The sequence below is a fragment of the Sus scrofa genome, chromosome X (assembly GCF_054392235.1).
Source record: "Sus scrofa isolate SSC_HxYL_T2T_F1_AM1 chromosome X, Sscrofa_HxYL_maternal_Yorkshire_Landrace_v2.0, whole genome shotgun sequence".
In the NCBI taxonomy this organism is placed as follows: domain Eukaryota; kingdom Metazoa; phylum Chordata; class Mammalia; order Artiodactyla; family Suidae; genus Sus; species Sus scrofa.
This window is the reverse complement of record NC_139401.1, coordinates 31,960,548-31,973,784: the sequence shown is the minus strand read 5'-3', so window position 1 is coordinate 31,973,784 and position 13,237 is coordinate 31,960,548. Positions and strand designations below refer to the sequence as shown.

Here is a 13,237-nt window from a genome sequence, read left to right as displayed (position 1 = left end):
TTTACTAATGCCATAATATTTGTTATAAATTAGGCATTTAGATTATTTAAAGCAGAGATTATTATATAGAAATTAGTGTACATTTAAAAAAATGTATTTTCATTTAAAAGTGAGTGTGTTCAAATTTTAAGAGTTATTGTCATCTCACTTTCACACAGCCACATTTGTATTCTTTTGTGGATTAGTTAACATTATAAATGACAAATTTAGTTTACTTCTCCTAACTGTCATTTCTAGTAATGCACTAAAAATCAGAGCCAAAAGAATGCTTTCATAGCAATTCATTTGTCTGAAATGATGAAGTACCTTATTCCCCAGTCTGCCTATGTATGACTCTAATCACATATGTCCTTTTGAACTAGACAGGAGGAAACTTACTTCTTTCAAAAGCTAAAATATAACACATCAAAGAAAAGCTATGAACATGATATCCTATAATAACATTCCCTGAAATTTTTAAATTGGATTTTTTTGTGTGTGTTTAAGTAACATGTTTTATTATCTCTGTTAACGATGTACAGCTTTTTTAAAGCCAAAATGAAGACTGTACTTGTTGTTTTTAATCAGAGTGAAGACAATGAGGGTACTGTAAAAGAATTGTTGCAAAGAGGAGACAACTTACAACAAAGAATCACAGATGAGAGAAAGCGAGAGGAAATAAAGATAAAACAGCAGCTGTTACAGACAAAACATAATGCTCTCAAGGTATTAGAGCTAAAATTATAATATACCTTCCCTGTGTTTTTTTTTATGTGTAGGGTAAAATCTTGCATAAATAAAATCTGCTTAAGAATCTTATTCACCAGAAATGCATTTTTTTGTTCAACAACTGTGCTTTAACATTTTTGAATGCTGTCTTTGATTTTGAAAGATGTGTTGCTTAATTTTTTTGCTTAGATTTTTCTGTGTAGTAATCGAAAGATATTAACACGCATCATTCATAGTGTTCATGTATTTAATTTTGTACTATAATTTATTTTTATAGGTTATTTTTACATTTGTCTTGAAAAACCTGCTTAACTGCTAAAATAACCAGTCTGTATTTTTAGGCTTTCTGCTTCTGATATTGTATTGATTCAATTTAGAATAGGTCCCATTTTTGGTAACCTAATATTTGTTTATACTTAATTTTTAAAAATTAACATTATTTTGCCTTTAAGAGAGTCACTCTTTGCAACTAAGCATTTATAACAGTTTAATTCCATTTATGTAGGAGTCCTCTAAAATAATCTTAAAAGTCCTTGAAAAAGAACTCGTACTCTCACGTTAACCAGTAACAGTGTATAGCTTCAAGTACTCATGTGAGTGAGTCATCTGGATTTGTGCAGGAAGGACAAAATAGAGTATTGGTGTTTCTATAGTAATATCTAGGAAGTTCTTGAGAAGAGTCTGGACATGTGAAGAATTTTTGTGAAATGCCCTTCTTTAAAATGTGCTTTTCAATATTCACTATTTGCATGCATAGCTGATTTTCTAATACTATTAATTGCTGAGCTTTTCACTGTAAATCATTCTTTTAGGGCTATGTAGCCAAGTAGGTGTATCCACCTTGTAGGTGGATAGAGTCTGCTTTCTATATGCAAATAAGAGTATAAAACCTTTTCCCATATATTCAGACAACCAAATAAACACTGCTGAGAATGTAATTACACAATATTGTGCCTGCAAGGAATCCACAAGGAAAGTCTAATTGGCCAGCAGGTGTTCTGAAGGTAACTGCTGATATATAGTAAATAGGAAAAGGCCTCTTCCCCGAGGGAGTGCAAGAGCAAGCCATAATGTGCTCAGAAAATCAGAAAGCTGTGTAATTCTCATGCTTCCAACTGTGATGAAGCTTTTAGAAGTATCCACACTGGTCATATGATATGTGTCCTACCGAACAGCAGTGTTTAATGGTTATCCGGCATACCTATAAAGAAATCTCTGTATGTCTCTAGATATCTTTACACATTACACATCACCTTGTGCTAAGGAAATAAAAGGAATTTCAGATTTTATAACCACAAGCCCTTTCTCTTGGCAAAGATGTGAGTTGTGTCATCAGTAAGGCATGGGTCAGCTTTCATTCACATGGCTGTATCTTGGTACCTTTGAAAAAAGCAGCATTCCATCTGGCTCATTCCAGGCATTTATTACCTCCATGGGAGGTTTAGAAATTCAGATAAAAATATAAACTGTAGTAAATTTCATATGCCCAATTTTAAACAAAATGGAGAATGAAATCAAGGTCATTTTTGCAAATATGTTAAAAGCAATTAACAAAAATCTACTCTACTTGCCAGTCCAATCTATCAAATTCAGTAATTGTTAATCTGCCAAGTGGCTTCAATTCTAGTCCTTATGAAAAGTTTCAAAGAAGGTCAAAACTTTCTAATACAATATTTCAGCAGTTCTTTGATATTCATTATTTTCCCTACTTACTACTATTATATCCTGAGCTCTTAAGTCCCCTTGTGTTATCATAAAATAGCATGACAACAAATTCTATTGACCAGGGAACATATTGGGTAGGCTTCTAAGGAGTAAAATGATTAATCCCCCACTCCCCTTGATCTATTAAGCAGTTGCTATTATCTATTTCATCAGATTGATTGGGAACCATGTACTTTACCATTTCTTTTCTAAACAACTCTTTCGTTTTGCATTTGGATTCGACAGAATTAAAGTTAGCCATGCAACTCATAAAAGAAAGCACATTTTTTATAACATTTAAATTGTAACTGTCATTGACAGATTTTTATTTTTCACACTTTAACATATATAGCTTGAAGAAATTTATATAACTAAGATGACTTTGTTTTTCTAATCACAAAATATTAATAGCTTATGAAGCTTTTAAATAGAGATTTCCAAAGTCATGAATGTAAATTGCTTGCCTATAAAAACTTAAAATTCTGTTGATGAACCGGGGCTGAAGATAGACATTTTAGAATTTTTACCTATTTAAAAATACAAACTTGGGAGTTCCCATCGTGCTGCAGTGGAAACAAATCCAACTAGGAACCATGAGGTTGCGGGTTTGATCCCTGGCCTTGCTCAGTGGGTTAAGCATCTGGCATTGCCATGAGCTGTGGTGTAGGTCACAGACACGCCTCGGATCTGACGTTGCTGTGACTGTGGCGTAGGCTGGCAGCTGTAGCTCCGATTAGACCCCTAGTGTGGGAACCTCCATATGCCGTAGGTGCGGCCCTAAAAAAACAAAAAAAATAAACACAAACTCAGTAAGTTTGTGCATGTAAGTAGTTAATTTGGTTGAGTTCGCATATTAAACAATTTTATATACTCTACATGATAATTTAGTAGACTTATTGAGTTCATTAAATATGATAACATTTCTAAACAAATTTGAACATGCTAAGAGAAAATACTTGAAGTGGGTTGTTCAGGCTTCTTAGCTTCACGTTCATGAATCCTGCCACATAAAGACATTATTTAATAATATTTATATTTAGCATTTAAATATGAATTTAACTGAACCTGAACAAGAAGATAAAGGACCCAAATTATTTTAAATAACTACAGCCAGAAGTATAATATACTTATATATTGATATGTTAATAATATCTGCACCATGAACAGGATTTGAGGTCTCAAAGAAGAAAAAAGGCTCTAGAAATTTCTCACCAGTGGTATCAGTACAAGAGGCAGGCTGATGATCTCCTGAAATGCTTGGATGACATTGAAAAAAAATTAGCCAGCCTACCTGAACCCCAAGATGAAAAGAAAATAAAGGTAATGTTGTTTTAGAATGTCAATACAAGATTTTGTTGCTGCAGTTTAAATTATTTAACTTAACCTTATGGATTATGTTTTAAATGTTGATGTTCTTGTTTCCTCCTTTAGTGTTCTCCCTGTTTTGATGCATTTCTTTGTATTGTGTTTTGTTTTAGTACATGTATTGTGTTTTTCAATTGACGTAATGTTGAATTAATAAAATGTTTTGTTCTTAGACAATGTAAAATGAATTAAGAAATGTCATATGTTTTCTGGTAAAATTGTAATTGACTCTGTGTATCTTTGTTCCAGATGAGCAAATGACTTATCGGTATATGGACGACTTCTATCTCATGTTAGCACATTCATTTCATCAGAGCATCTTCACACATCAGTGTCAAATCTCCATAGATTTATTTGCATATTGTCCGAAGATGTTTTTCTATTATTATTTTACACTTTTTTATTTTGCTTCATTCTCTGTTGAGTTCCTCAAAACTTTAAAAAGGAAATAAATTACTTATTCACTTACCCTCTAAGTTACATTCTATATGGATGGTCCCTAATAAGTAATGAGAAATCACTCCAATGTTGATCAACCCCCAAAACACTAGAGGAATTGAGAAGACAGAAAAACTTTAGATCAATTTCAATATTTTTTCAACTAGAAAGTCTAAAACTGAGCATTCAAAGGATAACTGTAATAATATTTGGATTCTTGGGTGAAGATGACAGTGATGGTTTCCATACTTGTAAATTTTGAGAAACGACAATAAAATGGCAACAGCCTATGAAATTTCTGAGATAGGTATGTGCTCCTTATAGGTTGGTTAATGTGGTTAGCTAACTGCCCTGGGCCCTGTATTGGTTTTGCTCAATAGGAAATTGATCGGGAATTGCAGAAGAAGAAAGAGGAGCTGGATGCAGTGCGTAGGCAAGCTGAGGGCTTGTCTGAGGATGGGGCAGCAATGGCAGTGGAGCCAACTCAGATCCAGCTCAGCAAGCGCTGGCGGGAAATTGAGAGCAAATTTGCTCACTTTCGAAGACTCAACTTTGCACAAATTGTGAGTTGTTACTGGCAAACCTACGTATGTGTTTGCAACTACTACTCTAATAACAGAGGCCTATTAACCAAAAGAAAAAAAAATCTGGGTGCAATTTCAAACTTTAATTATACATTCTGAAAGTGAGTAGCTTCTCCTCACATTGGGCTTCTCTAACAAGAGTGGTTAATTTTTCAGATTAAAAGCATGATCTGTTAATAAATCATAGGAAACAGCCCCTTTACCAAAAATGAAAAAAATGCATCTTAATTTTTTTGCCATATCATTTTTCATAACATTGGCAATGTGAATTTGTCAATTTATCATGCATTTACTTTATTTCAGTGTCTAATCCAAAAATATGCATTGCTTTCCTGAGACCATCCCATGCTAATTTTACTTTCTTAACGTATACATGGTAAATAATAAATCTTTTGTGAAACAACTTCTTATATTAACTTGCAGAAGACCTTCTTATCTCATTGACTTAAAGAATCAATAGCTTTGTCTTTATAACTGGCTTAGCTGCTTGCTGGCTTAAAAGGCTTATTGGAAGGAATGCATGTGTAATAAGATTGTTGATAATTGATAGAAGGTTGAAAAATAGCAAGTATTGTGACTACTGAAATGTTACATTCCAAAAAGAAAAGAAATAACTGCTCTTCTTTCTTTCAAACAACTGGATGGAAATTTTGTGATTCTCTCTTTTAAAAATGTGATTCAAACCGTAAGCTTGTTCTTCTTAGCTCTGTATTTGTAATAGGGTATAAACCATAGGGGTTTTCTAACAGATATATTTTTGCTCCTAGCCTGAAATAGTGTAATGTGGATTGGAATGGTCACCACTCTGTCACTGTGACAGGACAGTGCTCCTCACAAAGCCAGGATTGAAAATCTGGAAAATTAGGCTTAATAATTATGCTAGGGCAACTTATTTGAAACCAACAGATATTCAATCCTTTTTGATCTAAGTTAATGACACTTCCATTTGTTTCAATTCAGAGATGACTTCTTGGAAATTTCTTATGTAATATTGTTGATTCCATTTAACACAGGATAAATGTTTAAATATATTTTAGACAATTAACATTAATTTATAGGGATATATTTTGTTAATATTGCTTATTAACCAAGGAACAAAATACCCTATATTATTGTTACTTCTTTTAACATCTTAGAAAAATCCATGTATACATTATTTTTTAAGAAATCTAGTACCCTACGATTTAATAGCAGCTGAATACTCTGAGAAATTGGGAGTAGTAATACAAGGCATATTGAAATTGTATTATATTTGAAGTCCAATTCTAGCTGATTGCACATTTCAATCTATAATCCTTCATATTAGATATTAGGAACATAATATGTTATAAATCACTCAAGTTCACACTAACAGAAAGCCTGTGCCCATGAATGCAAAATGAATTGAAAGCTTAAGGCATCTATAAAGAAAATTTAAGTAAAATAGTTTTGTCTCAATTTAATACCTTCTTTGGAAGTCCTTTTCTTTCAGTTATTTTACTACTAACTCCTTTCTCCATTAGCATCTCCCCCATACCTTGACACACCCTATGTGCAGGACTAAAAATTTTTGTACAACTTGGCCAAGGTAAGTTACTAACACTTTATAAAAAAAAGGATCAAAAATTTCCATAAACCATTAAATTAAAATGCCATTGTGTCCTTGTAAATAATAGGCTGTCAACAAATATTTATAAAATGAAAGAATGATTAGTGAAATAAAATAAGGATAAGTGAACAAGTATAAAATAGATTTTAGTAAGTTACTAGCATGTATTATCCTCATAAGCCACTTCTTGATTTTATATCTGAAGGATCCAAAAATCAGAAGTCACTTGGGGAAAATATGTTTATATTAACTCTTAATTCTCCATGATAATGGAAGCAATAACAAAATATACATGAAGAATACTCAATTTAATATTAGAATTATATTTAGTTTTATATTTTATTAGACCTGAAAGATGATAGATAAATCCAAGAGGTATCTTTATTTTCCACTGATTACTACTACATACTAAACAGCTAATCTTACATGTCTCTGTCATCTTTCACAATTAATCTACAGTGAGGCCATTTGAGGTAGCCACAAGCAAACAACTTAAGTAAAATTATATTTGGAATAATCAACAGTGACCCTGTTGTAGCACAGGTTGTCATAGCTTCTTTCTTTCCTCCCCTTGCATTGCCCTTCCCCATTTCTCTTATCTTTATTCCTCTCAAATGTCCCTTTCTATTCTCTATATAAACTGTAGACTCCATTTGGACTCATGGATTTTCAGTTAGTTTTTCATATCTTAACAGTGGTAATTCAAGATTATAAGCAGCAATATAAAGTGCTTAACATTTGAGGACTGAGTTTAAAATGAGAAATTAATTTTCTTTATTTTTGAGATAAATACTCAGAAATGGACTAAGCAGCGTAAAATTGGTGTACTTCAGTTACTATGTCCAGGTCAGGGTTATATATGGCAATAGTAAAGCTCAGAAAAGGCCTGGAACTTTGTCTGAGGAAGTCATGAGCCAGCCTTCAGCCTTGCAGATGTGCAAACCAAAGCAGAGTGACTGCAAGTGATTGTCCTCCAGACAATCCTGGAAACCATACAGAAGGGAAACAGACTGGGACAAAGTGGGTAAGATTTTTCTCCAGGCATTGCACATGTTGAAGTCCCTGCCCTAGTTAGGAATATAAGACATTTCTAGTATAGTTCCTGTTGGCTTAGAGACCTGGATGTTCATCGAAGACCAAGCAATGACTATAAACTGAGCATAAGAATTTTTTTTCCTGTAGGATGTTTTATAACAGCTGTGTGGTCTAGTAAAAATGACCACTCCCTGGGATGAATAACTATGAATGTGTATCCAATTGATTACATCTGCTGGCTGTATGATGACTGGGCAGTCTCTCCCAGCCTGATTTCCTGCATCTCTTTCATGGGGAGAGGATGTGTATGATAATGAAGTATGATAAAATTCATAAAATACCTGCTGTATTATAGAGGTTACATGAATCATTTTTTCTCTTCTTCTTGTGTATATGTTAACATTGGAAATGGGAAACATCATTTAAAAATTTTATAGTATCTTTGTAAGTCATTAAGAGATGTAGGGTAAGTAGATAGGTTTAAAATGTTAATAACAACAGACAGATCTGTTTTGTTCAATGTAAATTACAAATTAGATTCCCTAATCCTTGAGCAGATAGTTTTGTCTACAGTCACAAAACATTTGTAGGAAATTTCATGCAAAGCTGGTGATTTCTATCAATGAAGGCATGATTTTCCATAAAGCTGTCAATAGAACATTATCTAAATTCTTACTTTGTGCAGCGAGGTAAAGAGAGAGATAAGAAAAAATATAAAACCTCTGAAAATTTCTTAATAGGAATCATAGCATTTGACAGTTAAGCTCAAAGATCCCAATAAAATTCAACCACAGAATTGCACAATGAAGATACATAACAACCCCAGACTTATGTGGAACTCCTGAGCAAAATAAGCTCACAAGCTAAAATTACAGTGGATGTAAAAAATTCTTTTCATGAGTGATGTTAAAATGCCAAAATAAAGGAATATGCACATCTGAGGGAATTAGAGATAAGAAGACCGTCAGTAAAGGGCATTCAAATATGTTTTTTAATGTTCAAAAATATTTAGAAAAAACGGATGGAATGGAATTCCTATAATAAGAGAAGACCATTTCTGAAGAGCAAATAGAATGCTTTGCTAAAGTACAGTCTAGAAATTAATGTATAATTATTTAAATAATAGCTCAAACAACTTTTTAAATGGTCGATTTATTATAGAAGGAAAAAGAATATATTAATTGAAAGATGCTAAGGAAATTTTTGTTTTACAGAAAATACTGAAAGATAGAGAGAACAGAATAAAGAGGTCAAACATATGCCTGAAAAGGGTTCCAGATTGAGAAAGTGAAGTGCCTGAAGAAGAGACATTAGTTTATATAAATGACTGACTTTTAATAAAATTGAATAAATTTCAATTTACGTGAGTCCTCAAACTGAAAATAGTTCAACCAGTCTGTAATAAATATAAACAAGTTCACACCTACCTAGGTCTGAATTAGACTCAGAACATCAGTGATCAGTAAAGTTGTCATAAAAGCTACTAAGGATCAAAGACAGAAACAGCTGCAGGCTGTCTGACTTTAGCTCAGCAATACATGTTAGAAGACAGTGGAATGATATCTTCATGTGCAAGCCAGTTTTCACAATTCCTGTAAACTGTGATTCAAGAATGAAGAGGAAATATTTTCAAATATAAAAATATTTTCAGATAAATGAATAATAAGAGATTAATTATCTATAGATACTAAATGATATACTTGTGTAAAAAGGAAATTAGAGCCAGAGAGAAGTAACAATCTATATATAAAGCTATATAAAATGATTTTCTATACATAGAAATAGAAAAAATATTGTAATTATGCATTAAAATTGTGGCAATTACTGCAAAGGAAAACAGAGTGCTATGAAAATGAAAAAGCATTTTGATTTCACATCAAGGAGAACTCAGTAAATAAACAGCTTGTTCTAGATAGTAGCATCAAATATGAGACTTGTACCTAATGTATTCGATGTGAGTTATTGCCAGGTAACATGCTTCTAGGAAGCAAAAAATAATGTAGTAAACCTTTGGAATAGGTATATATACATGACCTACCCCAGGAAAGGGAGCAAAATTTAAAAAGTACAAAATACAAAAATACATCATGGTAGATGAAATATCCCTCTTCTAAATACAACTTGTCCTGGATAGCCTATAGCCTCAAATACCAAATCATTGATACTGATATTCAACATTTTAAATCCAGTGACTTCTTATTCAAGTCCTTATTTTGGATGCCTAACAAATATCTCAAACATAAGATCAGCCAAGTCAAGAATAATTAATTTTCTCTTCTTTATAAATTGGCTCCCACCAACCTTTCCAGATGTTACTAAATTGCCCTTTCACTTAGGTCCAAAACATAGACATCATCCATGATTCCTCTTTTAGCTTATATTATCCATGGAATTCACTTCAAATTATGTTGGCTCTACCTGCAAAATAAGTCTTTAATTGACCACTCATTCCTCAGTATCTTCATTGCAGAAACCCTAGACTATAGCATACTCTCATCTCAGTTACTTCAGCAACCTCCCATCCTTGCTTCCAATGCTTACCCATGTATACTTCTCCCTGGTGAAGCTAGAGAATTCCTAAAGCATAGATGAGCTTCTATCAAGCACCTGCTGCTCATTATCCTTTTAACTAAATCTTATGAGTTACCACATAATTTGGTCCCTGTCTATCAGTCCTGTTATTCCAACTTTATCTCCCTTTTTGGCATTTTCCTGTCAGAGTGGTATAAAATTTCTCCTCTATTCTGAAACACACGGCATCATTTCCATCTCAGGACTTTTGCACATATTGATTCTTCATGGAATATTTTTCACGTAGACTTTTACATGGACACTGTAACTTATTTAGCCTTCCTTTTGTTAAGGAACAGTGAACATTTAGTAGAACTTTGATGTGGAATCTAGATGGGTAATACTTAATAGGTATTTGGGGGGAGTTTAAGAAAACTGTTCTGAACAGCAGATTCTAGTAGTTACTTACTAAGACAAGGTTCTTGAAACTTAACACCGAGGTGGTAAAAAGTGAATATGAGGATTATTATAATAAAGTATTGCCAAGGATAGTTTTTCCTACATCAGGGTAAATTGTAATACACATTGCCAAAATATACAACATCTGGAAAAGTTGATAGAAAATTGTTAGTAGATTTATTTAAATGCCATAAGAAATGCATCATGCATGTTGGTCTTTAAGTGAATAATTTGTAAAATAAAAACATTTTTATAGTACAAGCATTCTACTGCTAACTTTTAAAAATTGTTTGAATTTGAATAGAACTTTATACCTACAATTTTTTCATATATCTAGTTTTATCCCATCATAAACCCTCTCAAGTATTATTTTCATTGCCATTTTACAGAAAGGTAAATTAATTTTAATAAAGTTAATGAGATTGTCCTAGGGCACATATAATAAATGGAAGACACTGAACTTAAACTTGCTGCTTCCCAAGATAGTGTGGGAGTTATTCAAAGGAAAGAAAAAAATATCTAGTGTCCAAATAAGTTTGAGACACACTGGATTAAGTAAAGTTTTCTTAGTCTAGAATTTTATAGGACTTTTGATATGCAAATGGGTTATGCATTTCTACAAAGGGAATGGTTTCCACACTCTTTCACATCTGGATAGTTAAACTATAAAGGGGGAAATTTCATTTCAGTTTTATGATGGGATTCCTATTTGAATGGTTTAGAAAACTAATGTTCTTCAGAAAAATATTTTGGGAAAAGCACCGCTTTACCATTAAGCTTTTGCTTTATTTTGGAATTTCTTAAAATTAAGCAGAGATGTAGAAGAAAAGTAATCACAGACTTGACTGCTAGCACCTTATGTAAAATAATGTCTGAACCTAGATTTTATTCTGCAGTAATATTTGTACATTTTCTTCTATCACATAATGGTAACTATTTAATATTGAGACCAAAATGAAGAGGAAGCATACTCTTTGCATAATTGCTACGTGGTTTTTTCTTTGCCTTGAAATAGTTAACAAAAATCATCAACTGCCAATGCAAGATCCTTGGAGAATTTGGTAATATAAATAATTTTCTTAGAGACAGAGTGTTCTTTAATAAACATTGTTGTGAATATAAAAGACTAGTGATGGTTGCTAAGGGAAAAGGACCAGAAGGTAGCTGTTCATAAAATCTTCTTCCTTTCAGCTTCAAGTTTGTAATTAACATGTCACAAAAGTTAAGAAAAAATTAAACAAATCAAGATTCTATGTTTTTTTTCTAGGTGGTTGTGATCATAATTCTCATTGCCATTTCTATAGTAATTTTTTTATCGTCTCTAGTTGTGTAAAGAATGACTTTAATGGTTGTTGAGGAAATAGGGTATGTTAAGCTAGAACCCGCTTCCAAGGAGATGACAGACTGATTTCCTCAGCCCTCATTTAAACTGTATGGAAATTCTGGATAAAATATAATTTGAAAATGACTTAAGCACATAGCTGAGCTCACAATTTATAGTGGAACCTTTCTTCCCCCTAGTTGCTATAAATGAGCACATCATCTGGTGATACTGAGCCTGGGTTGAGGGCCTCAGGATTAGGAGAAATGTTTAAAATTTTTAGTAGAAAATATGCAGCTTTACACAAATCTACTAAAGATGTAGATGAAAACCTTGTCTAGATGTAGAAGCTTCGAGGACTTCCCTTGAAAAAAAGAGGGTGAATAGATAAATCCTTATTTCAAGCCCATTTCATCTGACAAGTGTTTTTAGTAGAGAAAAAAAAATCTGTGAAACTTAAAACTGAGTGTTGTAGGTCTGAATTTATACACTAACCACAAGTCTCCAGATTCCTGAATTGTGAAATTAACAAAAAATTATTCCCAGGTCGGTGAAATCCTTAGAGTCTTTTCACAGAATCATACATCACTCAGGAGAGTCCCACAGACACATGAACACTGAAGACTGGCTTATGACAAACTATTGCAATGCACATGAAGAAATAATATATTGTGACTTAGAGTCATGTAATATGATAATCAAGAGAATTATTACTTCATGAACTTAAAATAATAGAAAATGATTGCATTTTTAAGAGTAAAGATATTGGAAATAAAATAGAGGTCAAGGAATAAAACTATAATTTATAAAAATACCTACACAGTTATTTTTGATGACACGTTTAATAAAACTTTTAGAAATCAAAAGCTAGTCATTGAAATAAAAAATAAGTATAAAGGTTAAACACCTAATCAACCAAACATGAAGAGAAAATTAGAAAGTCATTATGGTAAAATTATCAGGGTACAGAACATAAAGATAAAAAATATGAATGAGATTGAGAGAACGGCATAATGTTTTATGTCTAATATAATTACAAACGGAGATGACAGAATACTCAGGAGAAAATATTTGAGAGAAAATGGCTAAAAATTTCCTAGATCTTAAGAAAGACATGAGCTCACAAGTTGAATAAATACATTGGTATTCTAACCAAGATTAATTATAATAAATTTGTGAAAATGTAGAGAATATATAAATGTAAAAGACACAAAACATATACATATATCAGCAGGAGTGGTTTATTTCATCTGATAATAAGTAAAAAAAAAAAAACCTCCAAATTTCTAGTGTTTTACCATTGCAAAATCAAGACTAGGCTGCTGTTTATAAAGTGGGTTCCATGCATGTTTGAATAACTGGTATTTTGTAATAACTCTTATACTTGGAATAAGAAAATCTAGGTTTATATCCTATATCTCTCAATACCCATGCAACTTGGACCGAATATTTGAGCCTCAGGATAATGTCAGTGACTGTTTTCTTACAGAATTAAGAGAGAGAATCAACCACCAATAATGTTGA

General features: G+C 32.4%; 1 protein-coding gene across 25 annotated transcripts in view; it reads left to right on the top strand.

Moving 5' to 3' along the window:
- Positions 1-13,237, top strand: part of DMD (dystrophin) — a 2,611,869-nt gene that overhangs the window by 1,325,941 nt on the left and 1,272,691 nt on the right. For all 25 annotated transcript variants that reach the window (XM_021079543.2, XM_085006422.1, XM_085006420.1 and 22 more), the window contains 3 exon segments: positions 568-705; positions 3,580-3,732; positions 4,596-4,778. In XM_021079543.2, coding sequence (XP_020935202.1) covers positions 568-705; positions 3,580-3,732; positions 4,596-4,778 — 474 coding nt within the window.